General features: G+C 42.7%; 1 protein-coding gene across 1 annotated transcript in view; it reads left to right on the top strand.

Annotated features, from left to right (window-relative positions):
• sugt1 (SGT1 homolog, MIS12 kinetochore complex assembly cochaperone) overlaps positions 1 to 27,049 on the top strand; it is a 176,677-nt gene that overhangs the window by 72,327 nt on the left and 77,301 nt on the right. The window contains exon 5 of the mRNA XM_037682068.1: positions 4,313 to 4,383. Coding sequence (XP_037537996.1) covers positions 4,313 to 4,383 — 71 coding nt within the window. The remainder of the gene's footprint in view (positions 1 to 4,312; positions 4,384 to 27,049) is intronic.

Here is a 27,049-nt window from a genome sequence, read left to right as displayed (position 1 = left end):
CAATTGTTGATTTATTCAGGCAGACTATTTTCCGTCAGCCTTGAGTCTGTACTGATGCTTCCAAGGTCCGAAATATCCAGATTAGGGTTCATTCTGCTCGTCCGTGCTTACAAGCCTTTTCAAGATGGTGTTTTCATGCTGACGAGTCCCAAAGCTGCAGGTGGCCTGTGATTCAAATCACTTCTAATTTACAGTTTTGCTCGTAAATCAGCTGATTTTGTGTCCTCAAAGCACGGACCAACCTTCACATAGGCAACAGCCTGACGAGGGACAAATTAGCTGCTATCGTCTTCTTTGTATGTTGATAAACCAGGATCCAGACTATTCCAAACACAGGAAACCTGTTATCATAAATTAAATTATATGCAATTTCAGCGTCCTCGTTCGATAACAGTGGTAGACACATCACCCCCAGAGATATATCCAGCAGCAAGTCTCATCCGAGCAAATGAGGGTTCTCCAGGACCCTGTCGCTTTGTTGAAAGAATTTGTAATATACGTTGAAAGTCCAGTTGGTCAGATCCAAAACAGTAGTTTTCATTTCGGAAGATGTGTAAAAAAAAAATAGGAGCTGCTCCGATTCACAGACAGAGAGCAAAAAGCAGGAGGAGAGCAGGGAGCGGGGAGAAACGCGTGCACCTCGTTAGAGAGCTAGTGAGAAAAAAAAACATGTACAACATGTAATTTCAATAATTCACACTGAATTTTAACAGTAACCCACAGAAATTATTGTGTAAACACAAATAAGATATTTAACCTTTTTTTTTAATAAACTACAATTTAAGTGTGGATTTTTGAATTTACAGGGTTTGATTGAATTCATCACAAATCTTCATGTGATCAATAAAACACCTGCAGAGAAGTCCTGAGCCATATGTTTTGGTCCCGCCTACTCTACATCGGCATTCTGATTGGTTAATGTTCCTGTCAGTCATTAAACAAACTCCTACAGAGCCGCTGACTGAGCTCAGTCTTCTCTGCTAACAGTGAAATCCTGACCAGTGAGAAACAATCTTTAAACTTTAAATGATCTTTATCACAATATGCTAATTTTTTGGGACAGGCATTTTGGGTTTTCATGAGCTGTATGCCATAATCGTTAGTATTAAAACAATTAAAGACATGAAATATTTCAGTTGGTGTGCAATGAATCTGAAATATATGAAAGTTTAATTTTTATCATTACATTATGGAAAATAATGACCTTTATCACAATATGCAAATTTTTTGAGAAGGACCTGTACTGAGAGATGTGCAGCTCTTGTTATAGATCAGCGTTATTCAACTAAACTGCTCAGTGGGCCACAGTTTCTGAAAGCCAGCAGTTCAGGGGCCGGACATCCAGTGATTAAAGTCATAATGTAAATAAACCAAGTATTACAATGATCTTATACCTTTTAAATTTGTTTGTTCTATTTCATTGAATCATAAATGCAATAAACATACCCCCCCCCCACAAAAAAAAAAAAAAGTTGTATTTATTTATTTATTTTGACATTGGTGGGCAGGACTGAAGTCCCTCGCAGGCTGGAAGTGGCCCGCGGGCTGCCAGTTGAATAGCCTTGCTGTAGATCAAGAATCAACCACCAGATGGTGTTTTACAGACTATCTTCCTGTTCAACACACAGACAGAGTGAACCCCCAGGTCTTCATGACAACCACCTCACTCATGGTTACTCTACTAACTAGGGATGGGGCCGATCCGATTCAGTATCGGTGTTGGGCTCTGATACCAGCATAATTTACGTATCGGATTTTCCGATCCATGATGCATGTCTGTGGTTGCGCTGCACGTTGGCTTCAAACTATGGAATGGATTTCCTGAACGGAGGCGCGTCTCGTGAGCCCAGAGTAATAAGACCCGCCTCACATTCGGGAAATCCATTTCATAGTTTGCAGACAGCTACAACGTGAGGACCGAGTTAGCAGCACTGTGGCTAACAGCTACCCAACTTTTCATCTAAACATGTCCGCTGTGTGGAAGTATTTTACACTAAACACCACAAAACAAGAGAGCAACGTGCAAAGTCTGCAGAGCCATAGCGCCACATTAAACCGTGGTAAAGTTAGTTTTACGTTGGACATTCGAGCTCCGGGGCTTCAGCGGTCTGTTATTTTCGTTCAGTCCGGAGAAGCCAGTCTGATTTCGGTCAGCCACGCTCAGTCTGACTGTGTCGGAGGAGGGACAGACTGAGCGCGGCTGACTGAGATCAGACTGCTTGCTTCGGATTGAACAAGAAAATCGCATCGCTGAAGCCACGGAGCTCAAATGTTTACCGAGAAGTTGCTAAACTTCATCATAATTATTGATCAACCACTATCAGTTGTAGAAAACGAAGGATTTCTCAGCTTGATACTTGCAGCCAAGATATAGTTTACCCTCCAGGAGATATTTATCAGTACAACAGTAGACAATCATAAAAAAACATGATTTGAAAATTACAAGAAAATTATATATATATATATATATATATATATATATATATATATATATATATATTTATATAACAAGAAACAAAAACAGCTACATTATAAAGTGATGTAAATAACTAAAATCAGGAACATGTCTGTTGGTTTATGCCATGAACTTAGCAGATGTTTAAAGCCATTTAACTTTTTTTAAATTAATTTATTCATTCATTTTATAGAAACAAAACAAATTCATCAAAAATAAAACATTGAATGAAAAGAGTGCAGAAAGAAGAACAATCTTATATCTACCCCTTATATAAAAAAATGTAAAATAACTTTAACCAATCACTTAAATTAATCACTTTAATATCCACTTTAAAGCTAGGAATATAAAGAAACATGTTTTGTGTTAGCAGAATTTAATTCTAACTTTAAAACATCCTGATGCATGCTCAATAATCCAGGTAGAAAAATCTAAAAAAGTTAAATCTGGTCCTCTGGACAGAGGACCAGATTTAACTTTTTTTAGGCTAACTTTAAAACTTACCTCAAGTTGCCTTTTTGGACATGCATGCATATATTTGTACAAATTGTACTTGAGAGGAGATTATTACAGCCTCATATAAAATCAGTAATGATGATGATATTGGAACTGGATCGGTATCGGCCGATAGTTAGATTTAGGTATCGGATCAGAAATAAAAAATGTGGATCGGTGCATCCCTACTCCTAACACATAATGAACACATAAACTAGGCTAACAAGAACTAACTAATCACTAAAAGAACAATGCTAAACAGCTAAATGAGATGATTAACAATGAACATAAAAACAATGAACATAAATTTACCCATAATCCCTTCCTGCGGCCATGTGACCGGCAGTCAACCACAGCAGAATGCTACAATATGTACTGGTAACACACACAAATATGTGCAGTAAATGCTTTTTTCTGAACAGTGCCAGAAGCACGGCTGGTAAAAAAAAAAATACAGTAGCCTACCAGGAAGTCATTGATTGCTATCTTTATCTTCCTCCTGCATACTGTGCCCCCCTCCCTGGTGGCACAACAGGGAGGAGAGAACGAGGACCAATGAAGCAAAGTTTCATTTTGGTTTTATTGGTCCTCTGTGACCTGTTCAGTAATTTCATTGGTCAGATTTTATTTTAATCTTTATTTATGCATGTAGTGTCATTGAGTCATGAGAACCCACCTCCCATGAGAGACGTGTATTGGGCAGCTACGTGAGCACTCGGGAGTGACGAGGCTAAATGTTTTCGTGGCATGAAGCTCGTTAGCCTGTGTCAAAAAACCCCCAACATAAATTAGCCGTTGTGTTCAAAGCCTGTGAAAAAAGTAGCGGCTTATAGTCCAGAAATTACAGTAATTAATATGTCAGTCATTGTCCTCCTCGAACTTTATTCTTTTATACTCACAGTAGCTTTTTGGTTCACTTTGGCAGAAGTCTAAGGTTTAAATGTCATTTTGCTTCCATTCAACACTTAGTTTGTTTGATGGTCTCCAGTCCATCACAGGGACACATGGAGACAAACGAGACAAACAATCATTCACTCTCTCACTCACGCCTAGAGACAATTTAGTTACCAATCAGTCTAACATGCATGTTTTTGGTCTGTGGGAGGAAACGAGTACCCAGAGAACACGCATGCACGAAGAGAACATGAAAACTCCACACTTAAAGTCCCCCGGCCGGGATTTTATTCGTCAACCTTCTTGCTGAGAGGCAGCAGCTCTGCCAACTGAGCCACCGTTAAACTTCCGTTTATAATGTAAAAAGAATGAGTTAACAAGGTTTTAAAAAGATTTTTCAAGCTGTCTCTTGGACTTTTCACAGCGTGCTCTAACGATGTGTGTCGTGTTTATCTTGACTAAATGCAGAATAGCAGAGTACCACCTGAGAAACTATGAGTCATCGCACGCAGCCTTTTCTCAGGGACTCCAGCTGGACGGTGAGTACAACAGGCCAGGGCTTCAAGCGTAAACTTTAGACTCGTGCTTTGGACCAAACTCTGTTCCCAGCAGCTTCCTGTCAGCTTTACTTCACTCACTAAACACTGCCGTGTGTTCTTTATAGGAATATTCTGCCAAATATCTTAAAAAGAAATATTTTTAACCTTTTATTTCTGTTTCTGGGCTGTTTGTGTTCTTCATGTTACCTGGCCTAATGGGAATGATTAAAACTACCGGAAGGCATTTAAGATCAGCTATTTATAATAAAAGTTATTAACTTCAGTCTAAAGTGCATGTGTTGGTTGTGTTTCTGTTCTTTTATCTGTTCAGTTTGTTGGTGGAGATTCTGAGTCACAACTTGATGTAAAATACAGAACATGGAGTCACTAACAAGAATAACTAAACAAATGAATACATAAATATATACTTGTAGGTAAAAGATTAATGAAATCACAAAATAGTAAAAAAAAAAAAGTAGACAAATTGTTTTAAATATTTTGGCAAATAGTTATTACATTAAAAAAACTATTGTGTACTTTTATTTAAAAAAATATATAATTATTATTTATAATGATTAATTTAATAATAGTTAATGATTTTAAAAAAATATATAGTCGGGGGTGCACATAACTGGTACGCAGGTACACATGCGCAACAAAAATGAGCAATGCGTAGCATCACCTGTGTTACCACACACCTTTGCGTACCGTCAAGTTAAGGGGAGGATCCGCATGTTTCCCAGTGGGCCGGTATGATGTGTGGGCTGCAGGACAGTATGTGTGATCCATGTTTTTTTTATTATTTTAAGAACTTTTTATTAACAACATTAAAACTCAGAACATCGCCACCGCTGCACCTGGACCTCCTCGCCTCCACCCAGGGCTGGCGACGGTAGTGGGTTTTGTTTTGGTATTTTTGCACACGTCGGATCCACAACGCAACTGTTAGTCAGTCCAGTAGGCATGTCGGCAACTGACCAATAAACGACCTCAATTTGTTCTGAAGTGGACGTTCCTTCCCTACATCCCATCAGTTTTTTTTTCTTGAACTTTATGAACAACACAAAACAGAACAATGCAACAAGATAAAAATTCAAACTTGTGAAGGGTGTCATTACAACATTTCACAAAATAGGGGTTTTTACAAAATAAGGAAAGAGGAAAAAAATACCAAGGACAAGGAGGTACATCTGCATCATCTGCCATGCAGGAAGCTGAAGCAGAGGATAGTGGGAGTGACACTGAGGAGGACAGCAAGGAAGGTGGCACTTGTTAAGACAAAGCTGCCTATGTGAGTACCAAACAACATCTGGTACTCACATGAGGAGCACACTAAAAAAAGTTATGTGCACCCCGATTACAGTTGCTTTTGTTCATTTTCAGTATTTCAATATTGTTTCGACCAAAGGCACTTGTAATAAGATTCATTTTTCCTCCTTATGTTTTTCAACACGTAACTTGTTCCATTTTTTGTTCTATTTCAACAATTCATGAATCAAAACGTTCAGGTCATTCAGGACATTCCTGCTCTAACTGTTGGTATTTGTGCAGTTTTTACTTTTTGAAATATTTAGCTTTGTCAGCCACGTTTTTCCTATTGAAAATGAATAAATCTTCCTTCACATCCTTCAAATGCTTTGTGCTGTTTACAACCTTTTCTTCCGGTTGAGTGGACGCTACCGCGCCTTGCTGCCGCACCTTGCTGCCGCGCCTTGCTGCCGCGCCTTGCTGCCGCGCCTTGCTGCCGCGCCTTGCTGCCGCGCCTTGCTGCCGCGCCTTGCTGCCGCGCCTTGCTGCCACTGCACGTCTGTAAACAATTATAGACATATAAACCGGCTTTATAACCTCATTTGACCCCTCCGCCTCACAATGTGGATCGGTCATTTTTACATTTGGTTTTTGCTTGCATGGACCTACCTGTCACTCTTCATTGAACCTGTGTCGGGTCTTTTACAATATTCAGCCGATGAGCTTCTTCGGCTGCGTTGGCACCTGCCCAATTCTCTGCCGGTGGTGCTCCGTCTCCATCCGGACGTCGTTTTCCTGCCCTGCCGGAGATACATCCATCGTGGTTCTAGTCGGAACTTCCAGCTTGACAGGTCAAAACCCATCCACTCCTTCTGGACCATCAACCGTCCACCTGCCAGTAAAGCCACCCGGTCTATAGATCTCAACATGTTAGCCAGCCTAGCCAGGTCAGCTAACCCATCTGTTAACTCCACCTCGGTCAACTTTGGTTTCCTCAACATCCGTTCTTTCACAAACAAAGGTCATCTCATCCAGGATCTCCTCACTGACCATAAGCTTGGCTTTCTCTGTTTGACCGAAACTTGGCAACAACCTCTGGATTTTTCACAACTCAACGATGCCACTCCGACTGGCTTTGTTTACATCTCTCAACCCCTCAGCTCCGGTCACGGGTGGTCTCGCGATAATCCATCACGAGAACTGGAAAGTTTTACCTGTGTGTGTGTGTGTGTGTGCCTGCTGTTGGCTCATTTGAGAGCATGGTGTGTAAACTGTCTGGACCCACTCCCACCATCATCGCCACAGTTTATCGCCCCCCCAAGACCTCACAAAGTTTTTTTAAATGATTTTTCTGCCTTTCTTTCTCAACTGTCTGCTATGTCACCTAATATTATTTTATTGGAAGATTTTAACATTCATATTGACTATCTTAACCTCCCACTCACCAATTATTTTTTTTTATCGTGCCTGGAGAGTTCTGGATTCAATCAACTTGTTGATTTTACCGCCCATATCAGAGGCCATACATTGGACTTGATTTGTTGTTCTGGACTTACCCCTGTTGACTCTAAAGCCAATGAACTCTCCTTTTCTGATCATTTTTCCCTATCATTCCATATTCCTCTGTGTGTTTCATCAACCAAGACAGCCAGGGTCATCTCATTCAGGAACATTAAAGACATCAATTTGGATTATCTTTCATCTAGTATTACCTCCACCTCCATCTTCTGACTCCTGATCAACTTACTGCTCAATATAATAATCACTTAACCCATATTCTCAACTTCCTTGCTCCTGTTAAAATACGATCTATTACCTTTGCTCATTCTGCCCCCTGGTTTACTCTTCAACTCCGGTCCATCAAAGCCAAATGTCGTCAACTAGAACGACTATAAAAAATCTGGTCTTACCATTCATAAGGACATGTACATCTCTCAGACATCACATTACAAGATCTTAATCTTGCAAACTAAATATGCTTTCTACTCTGGCCTCATTTCCTCCAATAAAGGTAATGCCAAGATCCTGTTTTCATTGTTAAACAATACTTTTCATCCCCTGACTCTCTTCCCTCTCACTTCTATTCAGATGACACCTGTAATACTCTCATGTTCTTTTTTAATTGAGAAATTAGAAAAATTCATCAGCAACTTTGTCCTGTCTCTCCTCTTTCTCCCTCCTCTGAACCATCTCCCCTCAGTCAGCCTTTTTCTATCTTTCAGCTTCTTCCTGCCTCTGAAATAGCCAAACTCATTCTGAAATCCAAGCCCTCCACTTGTTCTCTGGATCCTCTTCCAACAGTGCTTGTAAAATCTTGCTTTTTTTATTTCTGGCTATCATTTCTGCCAGTATTCACTCTTTCTTCAGGAACTGTCCCAAGTATTTTCAAAACTGCAGTTGTCACTCCGATCCTTAAGAAGCCTGTATTGGATTCAAATATTTTCAATAATCTTCGCCCTAATTCTAACCTTCCATTCATCTCCAAAATTCTAGAAAAAACAGTCGCTTCTCAACTCCACCTCCATTTAACCAAAAACAGTCTGTACGAACAGTTCCAGTCTGGTTTCCGCCCCGGTCACAGCACAGAATCTGCTCTCCTTAGAATCACTAACACTCTTCTCATGGCAGCAGATTCTGGTTTACTTTCTCTTCTCGTCCTCCTCGATCTCAATGCAGCTTTGGACACTATCTCTCACAACATCCTCCTCCGCAGATTTTCATTCACTGGCATCACCAATACAACCCTCGCTTGGTTTCAGTCGTATCTCTCTGGCCACACCCAGTTCATCCAATTTAAATCATTCAGATCCCACTCCTCCCCCGTGACTTCAGGTGTGCCCCAAGGCTCTGTCCTGGGGGCCCTTCTTTTCATCATCTATCTTCTCCCTCTTAATAATAATAATAATAATAGTAATACTTTATTTATAAAGCCCTTTAAAACAATCACAGCTGCCACAAAGTGCTGTACATATAAAATCAAGAACATTTAAACACATAAAACAGTCGTTAAAACATTAAGATCAATAAAAAAATAATAAAAACCGTGCAGAGCAAAATTCAGTCTGTGCTAAAAGCCAGGGAGTAAAAATGTGTTTTTAAAAAAGTTTTAAAACTGGACAGTGAAAGGGGCTTGTCTGATGGGAAGAGGAAGATCGTTCCACAGTCTTGGAGCAGCAACAGAAAAAGCTCTGTCCCCTCTGAGCCTCCGTTTAGACCTCGGCACCTCCAGGAGCAGCTGATCAGCTGATCTGAGGCACCGAGCAGGAGCGTATGGGTGAAGCAACTCAGAGAGGTAGGATGGAGCAAGACCATTTAAACTTTTAAAAACAAATAAAATAATCTTATAATGAACTCTAAAATGAACAGGCAGCCAGTGGAGTGAAGCCAGAGTGGGGGTGATGTGCTCCCTCTTTTGAACTCCAGTTAGAAGCCGAGCAGCAGCGTTCTGGACCAACTGGAGGCGTCTGAGGGAGGACCGGCTGACTCCAAGGTAAAGAGCGTTACAGTAATCCAGCCGAGAGGTGACAAAGGCATGGATTACTGTTTCCAGCTGCTGTTTTGTGAGGATGGACTTTACCTTAGCCAGCTGTCTGAGGTGATTAAAAACTGGTCTTGACCACCGCTCCAATCTGGGAATCTAATTTAAAATCACTGTCCATTTTAAAACTCAAGTTAGAAACAATTTTCTTTACATGTGGTTCCAGAGGGCCCAGATCCACAGGGCAAGGTTCACAAGAGCTACTAGGACCAAACACCATCACTTCTGTTTTATTTTCATTGAAATTTAAGAAGTTCAAAGACATCCAGGCTTTGATGTCTTCAAGACACAACAGAAGTGGCCTAATTGATGGGGCATCTTTCTTTTTTAGTGGCATATAGATCTGACTATCATCTTGGCAATATCTTCCATAAATTTAACATTTACTTACATTGTTTTGCCGACAATACCCAGCTCTTCTTATCCACTGCACCTAATTCTTCACTTCCACCTTCCTTTCTCACTTCCTGCTTAGCTGAAATTAAATCCTGGTTTATGTCTAACTTCCTTTAATTAAACGGTGATAAAACAGAGTTTCTACTCATCGGCACTAAATCCACCATATCTAAAGTCAATAGTTTTTCCCTCTCCATTGACAACTCCTTGGTTTCTCTTTCCCCTCACGTCAAGAGTCTGGGTGTCATTCTTGACAGCACTCTCTCTTTTCACTCTCACATCAATAATATTACCCGGTCTGCATACTTCCACCTTCGAAACATCAACCGTCTCCGTCCATCCCTCTCCCCGCACTTTGCTTCCATCCTGGTTCATGGTTTGGTCATTTCTTGAATTGATTACTGCAACTCTCTCCTCTTTGGTCTGCCTCACAAATGACTCTATAAGCTTCAATTGGTTCAAAATTCAGCTGCCCGAATTGTTACCAAAACCCCCTTATTTCACTACATCACCCCAGTTTTACAGCAACTTCACTTTCTTCCAGTCACCTTCAGAATTCAATTTAAAATCCTGTTGTACACATTCAAGGTCATCCATAACCTCGCCCCTCCCTATATGTCCGATCTCCAGCACATTATCACCCATTCACACTCCTTTCGTTCTTCCTCTTCCATCCACCTCAACGTGCCTCTCGTCCGCCTCAGCACCATGGGACACAGAGCCTTTTCTCACTCTGCTCCCCAACTCTGGAATGCTCTTCCCCCCAGACATCCGTAATATTGACTCCCTTCTGACCTTCAACTCAAAACTCATCTGTTCAAGTTAGCCTTCTCACTTCAATTTCTTGTTATTTTCTTCTTGGTTTAGTGTTTTTAAAGCTATTTTGCATTGTTTTATTTTGTGTTTTTAATGTTGTGAAGTGTCCTTGGGTGTCTTGAAAGGTGCTACCAAATAATAATAAAAAAAAATGCACTATTTTCTTGGCGGGATGGGGCAGCTGTGGCTGAGTGGTTAGTGCAGTCATCCTCCAATGCAAGAGTTGAGGGTTCAATTCCACCAGCTGTCACATGTTGAAGTGTCCCTGGGCAAGACACTGAACCCCTCATTACTTCTGATGTGTGTCCTGTAGTGAACTAAGCCTAAGGTCAGGATTTGACCTTAAGGATCATATGGGACAAAACTTGTTATTTCATTGATTTGCATCCAGAAATACAGGTTGACCCATCCTGAGACTTTCTTTCTTGAAAATTCAAGTGAAAGAACACTCTTTTTTATTATCATTACTATTTTACAAATGTTTGATAATCAAAGTGTTTTAGTTCAAACCATGTTAGATGTTGTAGTGAACTAATCAATTTTTATTAACTGTGAAACAGTAATAATGATCTTAATCCTCATGCAAAGTTAGAATTCATGTTAAGGTCTGTTACAGAGTAATTATGCATTTTCTGATTTTCTGTCTTTAAATGAGCAAGTGTAAGTGGTCCAAGGTTGGAGTCAAACGCAGACCAGTTGTTGGAACGAGCTGTCGTGTTTTTACATCCTCTCAGACGTAAATAGAGAAGTTGGCACCTGTTTTTCCGCCAACTCGTCTAAATATCCCTCTCGTCTGTCTAAAAACATTTTCAATCTGTTCCATAACATTCTTGCTGTTTTTCTGACTTCTAGTAACCTCTTACGTCACAAAACACACCCCTGTCTGGTCGATATTGACCAATCAGAAACTCCCAGATGAACCGGAAATAGAGCTCTTTAAAATGTCGGTACTTCCTACTTCAAACCAGTGTCGAGAGAGTGGCGGAGAGTTTTCGAGGAGAGTCGGGTGAAGAGTCGAGTTGGAGTCGTTGCAGCTCCCGTGCTGGGAAACAGGAAGATCCTGACATGACCACAGAGCTCTTCCGAGTCTTATGGGATTATAACATTTTCCACCTCTGGGTGGAACTCTGACGGACTCCACTCATGTGAAGTCCACAGTCCACTCGTGAGGCGAATTTGTGTCGGACGGAATACCGTCACTACTTCGGACGATTCACAGCTGTTCCTACGGAGACGCTGAAAGGGTGCGTTGAATGGACTTTCGTACCGGTGGGGACATCTCCAGGTAAAAAGTTGATTTATAACACCTAAGTGTACTGGGGAAGAAGCTGAGAAAAGTTCGGAGAGTGCCGTCCTGAATGCTGACACAAACAAACCCCATCACCCATCTTTTTCTCCCTTTAAACTTCATCTTTCCATCTTTAAAATTCTTCTATCAAGTAGAAATCATTCCAGATATTTTAGAAATGTCTGTGTAAAGTTCTCACATTCGCCGTGTGGATAATCAAAATTGTACAGTTTGCTAAACTAGCCATGTTATTATTTTCCATATTTTGCCAATTAATGTAAATGTGTGATGTGTTAAACTTTGATTCTGTTAATAAATGACCGCATTCATTTTGATGGGTCAAAGATAATTAACGTCTCACGTTACGTTTCTAAATTCAATGCACATTATATACAGTCCAGAAAAATGAAAGAATCCGTTTAATTGATGAATATATCTCATGCATATGTTCATCTACAGTCCCATCAGTAGGGGTGTAACGGTACACGTGGGTGTATTGAACCGTTTCGGTACGGCATGTTCGTTTCGGTCCACATGTGTACCGTTTCGGTTATTTTTTCACTCATTAAATTTTATTGAGAGATTATGCGCCGCGGAACTAAAGTTCCTAAGCGTGTTTCAGCACAGCACTATTATCTTGCAGCACGCGCAGCATTAGTATTCTAGCATCTCGTTGCGGTCTCCTGTTTGGGAACATTATGGTTTTCTTGTTAAAAGACAGGTGAACAAATCCAAAGTTGTGTGTCAACGTTGTTTCATGGAGATTGGCTCTGCAGCAGCAACACGTCTAACTTGTTAACGTGCTTGAAACAACATCATACAAACGTGAACGTCTTTTCTAGCAGCTTGGTGCAAAGACCGATAGCAGCAGCATTTAAACAACATTTATCAGGTAATTCAGATCGGTCCAAAGCAATAACACAAGATGTAAGAGTTTTTAAAGCTCTAGATCTACGTCCGAATGCTGTTGATGCACAGACGTTCAAGTTAGTGAACCCCGCTACGACATCCCATCATGTCAACACTTCAGCCAAAAAGTTGTAGCAGCACTTTATGGAAAAGCTAAAACTGATATTGTCAACAAGCCCTGGACCAGATTAAAGCCCTGTCCGGATGATGATGATAAACGAGAGATTCAACCACCTCATAACAGAAATGATGTCTGTTCAAGAAGAGGTATTGTTATTTTATTATTATTATCCAATTAACTTTTTTGAATTTAAAATTATAATCTTATTAACTCTTTTTTTTTTTTACCTCTTTGTGTTTTATTTCCAGTCTGGGACTGAGATAGCAGCAGAGTCTTCTTCCTTTTCAGAGAAATCCATCAGAGATCACCTCCAGCTAAGAAGTCTGTGATGAGTGAACTCTGAACTTTTCCAGGGACAGGTGGAAGCAGGTCCAAGAGGTTGTGAGTAATGAGGCCAAAGACAGCCACACTGCACAGTTAGCAAAGTGCTACCTCTCTATTCCTGCTACTGTTGTTAGTGAGCGGTTTTCTCCACCGCTGGAGATATTCACTGCAACTAGATCTGTGCTTTTGGCAGAAAATGTGGACAAGTTGGTCTTTTTGGCCAAGAACTTAATTAGTTAGATTGTAAACAGTCTGTTGCTGCTTATTGTTCTGGTTCTGACTGTTATTTATTAAAAAAAAAAAAAATTAATAATTTTTTTTATTATTGTTAGTATAGTATATTGTAAAGAGTGCCATTTATTTAAAATATTATCCAAATGGATTGCTTTCATTTTTATACAAACATATTGTTTACTTGGCATATTTTCAAAATAAACGTTTTGTAAGTCTTCATTTTGGCTTTTTTTGTACCGAAAATTAACCGAACCGAGCCCTCCTTGAAACTGAACCGAACTGAAATGTGATTTTATCGTACTGTTACACCTCATCCATCAGTGTATGAATGTGATAAAGCTCTGATTAGTCTCTACAGATTCAGATTATCTTTGTAGAGATTTAGTAGAGTGCTGTGTGGATGTGTGTGGAGGTAAGTGAGGGCACATATTGTGTTGTAAAGAGCTTTTAGTATCTTGATCAGATAGAAAGGCGCTACTATAAGTACAGTCATTTACTATTTTTCCAGCTTCTTTGTGCTAATTTAATATTTTTTCTGTTTTTCAGCTAGGCCTGTCGCGATAAACAATAAATCATTTATTATCACATGATAAATGAAAATTTACCTAATTTTCATTCATCAGCTTTATAGTTTCTTCTCTTCTATTTTCACTAAAAGCAGCTAAGCTGAGAAGCTAAGGTATGAACTAAGCTAACAGGCCGACCTCGGGGGAAAAAAACCCCAGACGTGTCGAAGCTCCAAAATTCACGGTTGAAACCCGTGCCTTGGTGGAAAACTTTGTTTTTCTCTGCAAAAAGAAGCTGAGAACTTGTTTAGCATAGCATTTTTCACACAAAGCTTGTAATGAAAAATCAGTAAAGAGCTCAAACCACACAGAGCGTCAGCCATTTTGAGACCCGAAAACAAGGAAGGAGAAATAGCCCATGTCACGTCAAGGGGTCTCCCCCACATTTTTCTTAAAGAGACACGCTGCTCGCTCCCTCACTATCCATCCTTTGGTTCTGTATTATATTGCCATTTGGTGGTTAAAAAAATGCAAACCTGCAAAATAAATTGACCAACATTTCTTATTAAATTTGACAATAATTACCTTACTAATTATTGTCAAATTTCAAACAATATTATCATTTATCTCAATAATAATTTCAACATTCTTTGCTCCTTTAAGCCTCTTCCTGCTAATATTGGCTTTTATCAGCTTTTGCAGATACTTTTTGAGCTAAATTTTGGCTTATTCTGATGTATGTTCCTCTCAGCTTTTTCTACACATTTCAGCTGTTTTTCTGCTGCTTTCAACTTTTATTTTCCTGCTTTCAGTAAATGTCTGCTGTTCAAATTCAGCTCACATTAACAGTTTAGAGATGAAACCTTTGCAGCTGGTTTGAGCTTCTTCAGCAGCTTTCAGCAATACAGGAACTGACGCTGTTCTATTTTTTTATTTTTTTTTTACTTAGAGCTCTACTTTCCCTACAGTAAATGGTAAATAAATGGTAAATGGACTGTACTTGTATAACGCCTTTCTATCTTATTTCAAGACACTCAAAGCGCTTTACACTACAATCTGTGTCCTCATTTACCCGTTCATACAGCACTCTACTAGATCTCTACAAAGCTAATTGAACAAATCATTCTAATGAGACTAATCAGTGCTTTAGATCACATTCATACACTGATGGGACACACATCAGAGGCTATGAGGGGTTCAGTGTCTTGCCCAGGGACACTTCAGCATGTGACTGCTGGTGGATTCGAACCACCAACTCTCGCATTGGAGGACGACTGCTCTAACCACTCAGCCACAGTCGTCGCCCCAAGTAGCAGCTTTTAGATGGACTTTCTGCTGGGGTGAGCCACCGTGCTATACTTCCTGTTTTAATCAATCGTACTTTTGCTGTTCATGGAGAACAGCAGCGATTAGACACAGCAGTGCTGCTTGTTTTGTTGATTTAGGAGACTAACAGATGCAGATTTTATTATTTCACATTTACATTTTAGCTGCATCACCTTTGCTTTCTTCTCTGCAGTTATACATATCTTGTTCAGCTGTATCTCATATTTTACGAAATATCTTTACAATTTGAACATTTTAAAGTTCAGTCCACATGCTAACGAAGCTGTGACAGAGTTTCTGTTTAGGTTTGGGTTGGGCTTAAAAAAATCTGTTCAAGATTTAAAAGAGTATTAGATGTTTTTTATGTCATTTTTAGGGTGTAGTTGAACATCTGGATTCCTGCTGAGAGACCTGGACAGATGTTGAGGTTCTCCTTAGGAGTGATAAGGATGGATAAGATTAGAAATGAGATCATCAGAGGTCCAAGCCTATAGCAGCATAACTAAGATAGTTCAGGAAACCCAAGCCAACCCTAACTATAGGATTTATCAAAAAGGAAAGTCTTAAGCCCAGTCTTAAAACTGGACAGTTTAAAAGCAGTAAATTAATACATGGATAATATATATAAATTTAATAAAATATGTTTGCAATTAGAAAGGAGACATGGAGGTAGTTGCAGTGAGGACAGAGTGAGATGGACGAGGATGACTCGCTGTGGAGACACATGACGAGGAAAAGTTGAAGGCAATACTGGTACATGTTTGATCATTTTACTGGACTGAAACGTGAACAGAAAGTTTAAGCAGTTGGACCACAGAAGAAGGTCAAAATGCAACACTGTAATTCAGTTCAGTTTATTTATATGGTGCCATATCACAGCAAAGTTGTTTCAGCTCACTTTACAGGAACATATATAGAAAAGCCAATTAGTAAAGTTCTCTATCTAAGGAAGCAGCAGACTCAAATCTTTACTTTGTCGCAGTCTCCCATCCTGAACAAGCACAATGATAGCAGCGGAAAGGAAAAACTCCCTTTTAAAAAGAAGAAACCTCCAGCAGAACCAGACTCAGGATAAGTAGCCATCTGCCTTTAAAAAAAAAAAAAAAAAGTATATATATTTTATTTTCAGTTATCAGATTTTAACACGTACATAAACAAACAGATGGGGCCCAGATGCACATCTCAAAGCATTAAGTGTTGCAGTTACCTTATAATGTACACACAATACACCTATATATAAATGCTGACACGAACTAAAGGTGGCAGAGGGGAGAGTCTATGGAATTAGAATCTGTTCATTTTAGTCTGGCCTTTGCAAAGTGTTCTAGGAAGGGATTCCAGTAACGCTGAAAAGCATCTTTGGAGCCTTTGTGAAGTCTTTCCATTTGTATTACGGACATCATGTCAGTTACCCATAAATGGAAAGAAGGAGAAACGGAAGACTTCCAGGGTGCATTCACACCAGCCCTGTTTAGTCCGCTTTAATTGAACTCTAGCTCATTTTCCTAGAAAGTCCAGTTCGTTTGGGGAGTTGTGAACGCGCCATCGAACTCTGTCACGGAACAAAAAGGCGAACTCTGGCCCGGGCTAAAACCTAGGTCTTGGTCCGGTAGAAGAGAACTTCAGTACGGTTCAAGTACAGCGTGAATGTAATCAGACCGGGCCCCGCTCCACAATCAAGAAGTGGAGTACAGCGCAAGGCAAACGAACACGCATTTCTCTTACCTTATATGGAGCCGGCAGCTGCCTTGTGTGAAAAACAATATTCTCCATGGTCTTCTGCCTCATCTTCTGCTCATGCTGAGTCCATTTTTGAAAAATGACTAAATATAACTCCTAAAACTGCTAAAACTTGATGCCACTCCATTTTTGTTTTTATTTCCAGAAGAAAAAGACGTGTCTTCAGAGGTTTTTGTGTTGTTTCTTTTAGTAGTTCTTGGTGCAGCGCCCCCACAGGCGAGCGGGGGAATAGGTTGGTTCAACAGGTTGGCTCGACTGCACAGTGCAGTGTGAATGCAAACGCACCAGCTCAAATGTAAACAAAATGTCATGAATATTGGTCCCCAACTGAACCGAGTCTACCGGACTATCAGGTGTGAATGCACCCTTAGTCTCTTTGCAACAATCTGTCCTAGCTCCAGTGGCTGCCACACTATACCAGGTACAATCCCCGGCTTCCAAGAGCATCCAAAGATTATAAGTCCTGGTTCAGGTTGTAAAAGGGTCTTATACGCCTTGGAGTAACAGTCAAATATTTTCAACCAGAAACCAGTTCGTGAAGGACAAGACCAAAAAGCATGAGACAGCGTGCCCTCCAACATATTACACCTATCACATATTGGGGAGACAGAGGGGTAAATCCTGTGCAATCTGACCTTCAAATAGTGCAACCAGTGGGTGATTTTAAATTGAATTAGTTGATGTCTACTATTTATTGAACAAGAGCAGATTTTGGAAAGGCACCTGTTCCACAAAAGTTCAGATTGTCATCCCCAACTTGTTTTTCCAAGCCTCCCTTATTTTTGCAGTGTGTGCCACAGTGTTGTCACCAAATAAATGTGTAATTTTTGTAATAAGATGCCTACAGTCAGTGGGGCTCCCTAGGATGTCTCATATACCATGCTCCAGCGGAAGAGTGTCAAAGTTCACGATCTTTGACTTGATATAGTGTCGGACCTGCAGATATCGAAAGAAATGTGAATTGGGCAGATTGTACAGGTCCTTCTCAAAAAATTAGCATATTATGATAAAGGTCATTATTTTCCATAATGTAATGATAAAAATGAAACTTTCATATATTTCAGATTCATTGCACACCAACTGAAATATTTCAGGCCTTTAATTGTTTTAATACTGATGATTATGGCATACAGCTCATGAAAACCCAAAATGCCTGTCCCAAAAAAATAGCATATTTCATCCCACCAATGAAAGACAAGTGTTTTTAATACAAAAAACGCCAACCTTCAAATAATCATGTTCATGTTCAGTTATGCACTCAATACTTGGTCGGGAATCCTTTTGCATGAATGACTGCTTCAATGCGGCGTGGCATGGAGACAATCAGCCTGTGGCACTGCTGAGGTGTTATGGAGGCCCAGGATGCTTCAATAGCGGCCTTAAGCTCATCCAGAGTGTTGGGTCTTGCGTCTCTCAACTTTCTCTTCACAATATCCCACAGGTTCTCTATGGGGTTCAGGTCAGGAGAGTTGGCAGGCCAATTGAGCAGAGTAATACCATGGTCAGTAAACCATTTACCAGTGGTTTTGGCACTGTGAGCAGGTGCCAGGTCATGCTGAAAAATGAAATCTTCATCTCCATAAAGCTTTTCAGCAGATGGAAGCATGAAGTGCTCCGAAATCTCCTGATAGCTAGCTGCATTGAACCTGCCCTTGATAAAACACAGTGGACCAACACCAGCAGCTGACATGGCACCCCAGACCATCACTGACTGTGGGTGCTTCACACTGGACTTCTGGCATTTTGGCATTTCCTTCTCCCCAGTCTTCCTCCAGACTCTGGCACCTTGATTTCCGAATGACATGCAAAATTTGCTTTCATCCGAAAAAAGTGCTTTGGACCACTGAGCAACAGTCCAGTGCTGCTTCTCTGTTGCCCAGGTCAGGCGCTTCTGCCGCTGTTTCTGGTTCAAAAGTGGCTTGACCTGGGGAATGCGGCACCTGTAGCCCATTTCCTGCACACGCCTGTGCACGGTGGCTCTGGATGTTTCTACTGCATTCTCAGTCCACTGCTTCCGCAGGTCCCCCAAGGTCTGGAATCGGCCCTTCTCCACAATCCTCCTCAGGGTCCGGTCACCTCTTCTCGTTGTGCAGCGTTTTTTGCCATACTTTTCCCTTCCCACAGACTTCCAACTGAGGTGCCTTGATACAGCACTCTGGGAACAGCCTATTCGTTCAGCAATTTCTTTCTGTGTCTTACCCTCTTGCTTGAGGGTGTCAATGATGGCCTTCTGGACAGCAGTCAGGTCGGCAGTCTTACCCATGATTGCTGTTTTGAGTAATGAACAAGGCTGGGAGTTTTTAAAAGCCTCAGGAATCTTTTGCAGGTGTTTAGAGTTACGTCGTTGATTCAGATGGTTAGGTTAATAGCTTGTTTAGAGAACCTTTTCGTGATATGCTAATTTTTTGGGACAGGCATTTTGGGTTTTCATGAGCTGTATGCCATAATCATCAGTATTAAAACAATTAAAGACCTGAAATATTTCAGTTGGTGTGCAATGAATCTGAAATATATGAAAGTTTAATTTTTATCATTACATTATGGAAAATAATAACCTTTATCACAATATGCTAATTTTTTGAGAAGGACTTGTATTTATCTTTCAATAGGCTGAATGATGCAAACTTGTTACCTATATACATATCCTTAATTGACACCAACCCCTTTTCCCTCCAGTCCTGATAAACTTTGTCTTGCCACGGCGGCAAGAAACTGTGGTTAAAACATATCGGCGTCCGTATTGATGTGTTAGGTAGTGCATGGTAACTCCTTATCTGATTCAGGATTCTTAATTCGTGTTTTAACACAAAGCTCAGATTCCAATAGGCTTCTGGCTTTTCAAAGTTAGCAAACAACATAGCTGGTAACGAGGAATTGTTCACCAAATTGGACTCCATCTTGAGCCACAGAGGAGTTTCAACCGTTGGGTTATCCAGGAGCCCCTGCTGCCAGATCATTAAGGCTCGGATGTTAGCAGCCCAGTAGTAATGTTTAAATTCTGGCAGGTGTCATGTAGATACAATATCACATAGTCATCGTATAAGCTAATGAGTGTTTCTACACCTCCGACTCGAAGCCCCTCAATGTGTGGGTGCTCTCTTATGGCCACAGCAAGCAGCTCCAATGCAATGACAAAGAGCACTGGTGACAGGGCAACCCTGCTGTACTGAGCGTTGTAGGCGGAATGGGGCAGATTGGTCATTATTTGTCAGGAGAGAGCACATTTGTTCTTGATATATCAGTTTCACCCAAGAGATGAAAGTCTCGCCAAAACCGAACCTGCACAATGACTCAAACAAATAAGGCCACTTTACCCGATCAAAGGCTTCATGTGCATCAAGGGCCAAGATAGAGGCTCCATCGGTGTTCTCTGCCGGTTTATGTAAGTTGCATTCACTTTATTGTCTGTGTGGATCAGAACATGTTGATTCCGCAATGGGAGCAAAATGCTGAATCACATTCAAAACAGTGAGACATTCAAAAACGTTTATATGAGCTGATGTGTGAGGTGACCACAGCGCCCCCACTGCCTGAGACAGGCACGTTCCTCCCCAGCCTGACACGCGTCTGTGAAAACTGAGACATGTGACGTAGGTCTGCTGATAGGAACTCCCTTCGACAGAGTGAGAGGGTTTCCCCAGTGCTTCAGGTCGGTTCCCACGAAGGGGGACACAGAGATCATCCGCCTCTTCTGACGTACTGGATCTATACGCAGGCGAGCGAACCATCTCTGAAGACGTCTCATGTGGAGTAAGCCCAGCGGAACCACAGCGTGAGCTGACGACATCATTCCCAACAGTTTCATGATGGAGACGGCCGTTACTACTCTGCCGGGTTTTACGTGGCGGAGCTGGTCCTTTAGAGCTTCGGCTTTCGTCTGTGATAAACAGGCCCTGAAAGTGACTGAGTTTAGCTCCACTCCCAGATAAACAATCATCTGGGCTGGGAGAACCGAACTCTTCTCCCAGTTTATGGCGAAACCCAGGTTTAACAGGTGTGACGTCAGCGCTTTGGTTTGCGCAGCTGCTTCCTGCCTGGATTGGGTCAGCAGCAGCAGATCATCCAGGTAAAACAAGATTCTCATCCCTGCTCTGTGTAGTGGCTACAGAGCCATCTCCACGCATTTCGAAAACGTATGTGGTGCGAGGGAATAGCAGAATGGGAGCCTGTTGTAATGGTACTGGGTCCCTTGGAAGAAGAAGCGCAGGAACTTTCTGTGTTTTGGAATGATTGGAACGTGAACATAGGCGTCTTTTAGATCTATGGCGGTAAACCAGTCGTTCTGGTGAATGTTATCCAACAGCTGTCTGGTTGTCAGCATGTTGAACCATCTCTCCATGATCAACTTGTTGAATATACCATACCATACCATTTTATTTATAGATCACTTAAAACAGCGACAAGGCCAACCAAAGTGCTCTACAGACAGAGCAGGTAACACACAAAGCAATATAGAAAATGAAGTAAATCAGAATATAGACATAAAAACGATGCAGATAATGACGACTAACCAGTGTGGAGCATACAGGTTCAAGACACAGATCATCTGGTGTTGAATGCTACTGAATAGTAGTGTATTTTTAAACGGGACTTGAAAACCGAGAGGGAGGGGGCCTGTCTGACAAGCAGAGGTAACTCGTTCCAAAGTCTTGGTCCTGCTACAGAGAAGGCCATGTCTGTGCTTAAGACGAGTTCCTGGAACTGTGAGGAGCAACTGGTCCGCTGACCTCAGGGAACGTGGTGGGACATACGGCTGTAGCAGATCAGAGAGAATTGGGGGGGGGGGGGGGGGCGCGAAACTGTTCAGCGATTTGTAGACATACAGTAGTATTTTGAACTGGATTCGAAGGGGAACCGGTAACCAGTGCAGTGAGGCCAAAACTGGTGTCATGTGCTCTCTTTTGCCTGTACTGGTTAAAAATCGGGCTGCTGCATTCTGGACCAGTTGTAGTCGTGCAATGGAGGTCTGACTGATACCAAACAGGAGTGAATTGCAGTAATCAAGCCTAGATGTAATGAATGCATGAATTATTGTCTCCAGATTATTTTTGGACAATATGAACTTCAGTTTAGACAGCCGCCTCAGTTGGAAGAAACACGATTTCTTTCAAGTTTCAGGGAAGGGTCCATTGTCACTCCCAGATTAGTGACTCTTTGTTTTTCTGACAGGGTTAGAGCGGAGAGGTCGATGCAGTGGTTTGTGATCGTGTCGTTGGGAGGGATTAACATGACTTCAGACTTCTTTTCATTGAACTTTAAGAAATTTAGAGCCATCCAGTCCCTGATGTCAGCCAGGCAGTCGAGCAGAGGTTGAATAGAGCATGTACCATTGTGTCTTAGGGGGAAGTAAATTTGACAGTCATCAGCGTAGAAATGAAAGGGTATGTTGTGTTTCCGGAAAATAGCACCAAGTGGCAGCAGGTATAAAGAGAATAGGAGGGGACCCAGGATGGACCCCTGCGGAACCCCCCATTTAAGCTCTGCCGCTGCAGAACTAAAATACTTGATGGAGACACAGAAGGATCTGTCAGTGAGGTAAGATCTGAACCAATTGAGGGCTGATCCTGTGATGCCCACCGACTGCTCCAACCTAGCAATAAGGATCTCATGGTCGATGGTGTCGAAGGCGGCTGTGAGTTCCAATAGGACAAGCATCACAGAATCACCGGTATCTGTGGATATGAATATGTCATTAAAAACCTTCAGTAGGGCAATTTCAGTGCTGTGGAGAGGTTTAAAGCCAGATTGGAATAGCTCTAAGATGGCGTGATCCTCCAGGAAGCACTTCAACTGGGACTCGACTATTTTCTTCAGTATTTTAGACACAAATGGGAGTCTGGAGACAGGCTGGAAGTTTGACACGACTAAGGGGTCAAGGTTTGTTTTTTTTAGAAGAGGCTAGACAGCAGCATGTTTAAATGATTTTGGCACTACGCCAGTGGATAAACTACTGTTTACTATATCAAGAATGGACAGACCTAGAGTAGGAAAAACCTCCTTTAGTAGTCGAGTGGGGACCACATCAAAGGGGGAACCAGAAGGTTTCGAGCTGCACATGACCTGCTCTAGAGAAGATAGAGTGATGGGTTCAAAATGTTCAAATGGAGTTACAGATTGAGGTGGGATGGATGCGTCATGAGTTGGAGGGGAAATGATAGCCCAGGTGGTCACAATTTTTTCCAAAAAGAAATGTAGGAAATTGTCGCACAGCTCAGTCGAGGCTTCCAGAGGTGATGGTTCAGTGAGGTGGAGAACAGAGTTTAGGGTGGAGAAGAGGACACGTGGTTTGCGAGAGTTTATGATATCAGAAAAGTATTTGGGTTTAGCAGCTTTCACTGCTTTCTGATAACAGCGCCAACTCTCTTTAAGTATCTGAAAAGAGACCTGAAGCCTGTCTTTCCTCCACTTGCACTCCGCCCTCCTACATTGCTGCCTAACGGCCTTGGTGACATCACTCAGCCAAGGTTCTGCTCTGAGTTTTGATTTTCTAGTTTTAACAGGAGCGACATGATCCATAGTCTTTAAGCAGACAGACTTGAACTGGGATGTCAGCTCCTCAGTGTTGGTGAGAAACACCGAGAGCTGAATTATCATTTCAGAGTTATAAACATCTGTGAAACGTGTGGCAGTGAAGTAGTTAATGGTCCGGCTGTGACGTGCAGGAATGCACGACTTAGGAATTAGATGGGGGAGGGTGAACTCAAACCGGACTGGCATGTGGTCTGAAAAAACATTATCACCAATAACAAGATTACTAACAGTCACATCACGTGTTAAAACAAGGTCCAGTGTATGTCCACACTCTTGGGTGGGACCGTTTACATGCTGCATTAGATCAAATGAGTCCAATAAATCTAAGAAGTCCTTAACCAATGACTTCTCCTGACAGCAAACATGCAAATTAAGGTCCCCAATAATGAAAACATGATTATATTTTGGTGTGATTTCAACCAAGAAGTCTGAAAACTCATTTATGAAATTTTTAGATCGAGGTGGGCGGTAGACGAGTGCAAATAAGGTCGGAGGCGAATGGCCGAGTTCAAAGACGCTCAGCTCAAAGCTGGCGCTGGAAACTGGGATGGGCAGTTGTTTACATTCAAAAGTTGGTTTGAATATTGTTAATAATCCACGACCGCGCCAGCCTGATGGCCGCAGGGCACTAAAATGCAGACAGTTCGGTGGCAATAATTCCGTCAATGCGCTAGACTCACCCGGAGACATCAAAGTCTCTGTGATGCAGAAAAAGTCCAACTCGTACTCTTGAAAGTAGTCCCTGAGGACAAAAGTTTTGTTGGTAACAGATCTTGCGTTGACCAAACACATCCGGATACTGTCCAAAGTGGAGCCAGCAGCGATGAAGTTTGCGCGCACTATTGGTCGCAGGTTTTTAATAACAGCCCCTCCGGGTCTGTCCATGCACCGACAACTCCCGTTGTTTATCTGGTCCGGGCACGCGGGAAGCTGGTGAAGGAAACCATGACCACCAGCTGAAGAGGAAGTGGTAGCATGCAGGGCTTTAAGCTTTACCAGCTGCCCAGCACGTTTTCCCCGGCGTCTGAAGCGATGGCTCCGGGCAGGCAGGTGAGGAGCGCAGCGGAGGTAAGCTAGCACGTCTGCCAGCGGGGGGTGGGGGGGGGGGGGGTGTCGTCCAGAGGTACGCTCATATTGTTCCAAATAAGTAACATCAACCGCAGAAAAACGAAGATCCAGAAGCTGTTGTCGGTCATACACCAGCAGTGAGTTTATGTCACAGATAAAAAACGAACAAAACAAAAATAATCCGAACACCATCAGCAGAGGTGGATTGTAAGCCATGTACACAGGCGCCATCTTACCGGAAGTAAGTAATATGGATAAGTCCAAAATGGGTCTCATTCCTACGGTCCTTTTCGGAACCAGGAAGTAACGTGAGTAAAACCCTGTGTTTTCCTGTCCGTTGGGAACCCTGGAAATTACATTTTTTTATCAGTAATTCCTGAACTTCTGAATGGAGAGACGAGATCAACAGAACTGTCTCTATAATCCCTCTGAACGGTGGGGGTTGAGCTGCGAACTGCAGCATGTAACCTCTACTGATCAGACCGTCCATCCATCTGTCCACGGAGCACACTCGTTGCCACTCTGCGTAACGCTCGGGGAGCAGGCACACGTTTTTGTGTTGTGCCATATCTTTTACGGACGTCAGCCAAGTCAAAGCCCCCTCCACCATTATATGCTCTGGAGATGCTTTCCGAGCGACCCATGGGGGGCCTCGCCGAAAGGGCTCTGGGAACTCCTCTGGGCTGCGCTCAGGCTGCGGGCTCACATCAGAGTTGATGTGAGCTGACGCGCACTGAGGAGAGGCGTGAGCGCCTTCAGAAATGCGGCGCCGTTTGGGTGGAGACTGCAGCTGTCGTGGGGAAACGCGTTTGTTCCCGCTGCGGTCAGAAGAATCAGAACACAACCTGGGCTGAGAGCGAGGTTTTCTTCTGGACTCGGTCTGCTGAGAAGAATCATTTTTAGCTGCTGTGTCAAGCGAGCATTTTGTGTGGGTTCTCGAGCTGCTGTGACTTTTAAAAACCTGTTTTGTGGTTATCGGCTTGTTTTGTGTGGAGTATGTGTGAAGAGAAGCTGCTGTGAGATCATTCGATCTGACATTCAGGCTGGAATCAGACACTTTATTCTCTGAATGATGTTTTTGTTTTATTTTAAAACTTATGTCATTATTACACACACACATCCTCCGAAAGGAGTCATTTCTTATATCTTCTCTCCTGTGAGCCCTGCGACTGGTTGTTCCAGGGCGGTGCCTGTTGGTGGTCTCTGGGGAAACGCTGAGCTGCTGGTTGCCGCGATGAGAAGGACTGTTCTCTGGTGGGAGGGGTCAGCGGTGGAGCGGGGTGGGAGGACGCTGCTGCAGCTGTGGAACGTCTCTGCTGCTGCCTCTGGCCACGACAATCTCTCCAAGGGGGGGGGGGGGGGGAGTGCGGCTTCATCAGGTGACGCACAGTCTCCGACACCTCCTCCTCCGACTTCTTCGATTTTTCAAGCATGGCCTTGAAATTGGCCCCGAACAGCGCGTCCGTCATAATGGGGCCCTCCAGCAGGTCTTTCTGCAGTTTCTCCGGCAAGGAGGGGGAGTGTCGGAGCCAGGTGGACCTCTGGATCATTGTCATCCAGGCGGCAATGCGAGACAGGCAGACAGCATAGGAGGCGCACAGGTTGAGGATGACGTCAGACGCTTTGCAGAGCGAGCTCCTCATCTCCTCAGGCAGGTCTGTGTCCTCCATCCTTTTGGAGATGCTGTAGGCCAGCAGGGCAACATTGTTGTTCGCTGCAGCTGCCTGGAAAGCACACTGGTGGGCTCGGTTGGAGAGCGACGTCACCGTCTGGTCGTGCCTCCCTGGAGGAACAGGACGCAGGTCCAACCTGGACACTTTTGTCCCGAGTGCTTCCGCCAGGCTTGGCTCCGGGGGGGGTGGTACCGAGGGAAAATTCCGCTCAGTAAACCCCTCCACTCTGGTGATGGGAGTGAAGGTGGAGAGGGTCGCCTTCAGCCTTCCAGATCCGGCTGCAGCCTCTTTCCAGTAGGACGTTACTGCTGGGAAACGAGGCCAGATGGGGTCAGGGCGGCAAGCCGGGGTGGGGCCAAACCTTCCCGTTAGATCATCCGATTGGTGTCACCTGGTGATGAGCGGCTGAGATCACGTAGGAGCTGTGCAGCGTAAGTAAATGACAAAATTCAGGTAAACCAAACAAATTAAATTAAAATAAATTAAACTCAGGTAAAACAATCGAATATATTAATATTTTTCATAAATTTTTTGTTATTACTAACCTGTGCTTTTTTGTTTCAATAAAACAAACTGGACGAGGAGACGTTGGACAGTCTTGAGAGCTACCTGGACGCGTGCTTTGAAAACATAGTGATGGGTAAACCTCAGAACACCGCGCCCACCGCTACTCCAACATCCAAGCGCACGCGTTCGGAGAGCTCAAGCGGCGCGTCCACGTCTCCTGAGAAAAGCTTCACCGATGTTCTGGAGTCCATCGACAAAAAGTTAACAAGTTTAGATGCCCGACTGGCTCTCGTTGAAGCTCTCCACAAAGAATTTCAAGCGTTGAGGGAATCTCTGGAGTTCAGCCAAGCTCAGGTGGCGTCGCTAGCTGCAGAAAACCAATCTCTGAGGGGAGACGTTAAAGATCTCACAGAGAGGATGACGCAGATATCCGGAGAAAAC

This window comes from Nematolebias whitei, chromosome 9 (genome assembly GCF_014905685.2).
Source record: "Nematolebias whitei isolate Nwh7 chromosome 9, NemWhi1, whole genome shotgun sequence".
NCBI lineage: Eukaryota > Metazoa > Chordata > Actinopteri > Cyprinodontiformes > Rivulidae > Nematolebias > Nematolebias whitei.
This window is presented reverse-complemented; position numbering and strand designations above follow the sequence as displayed.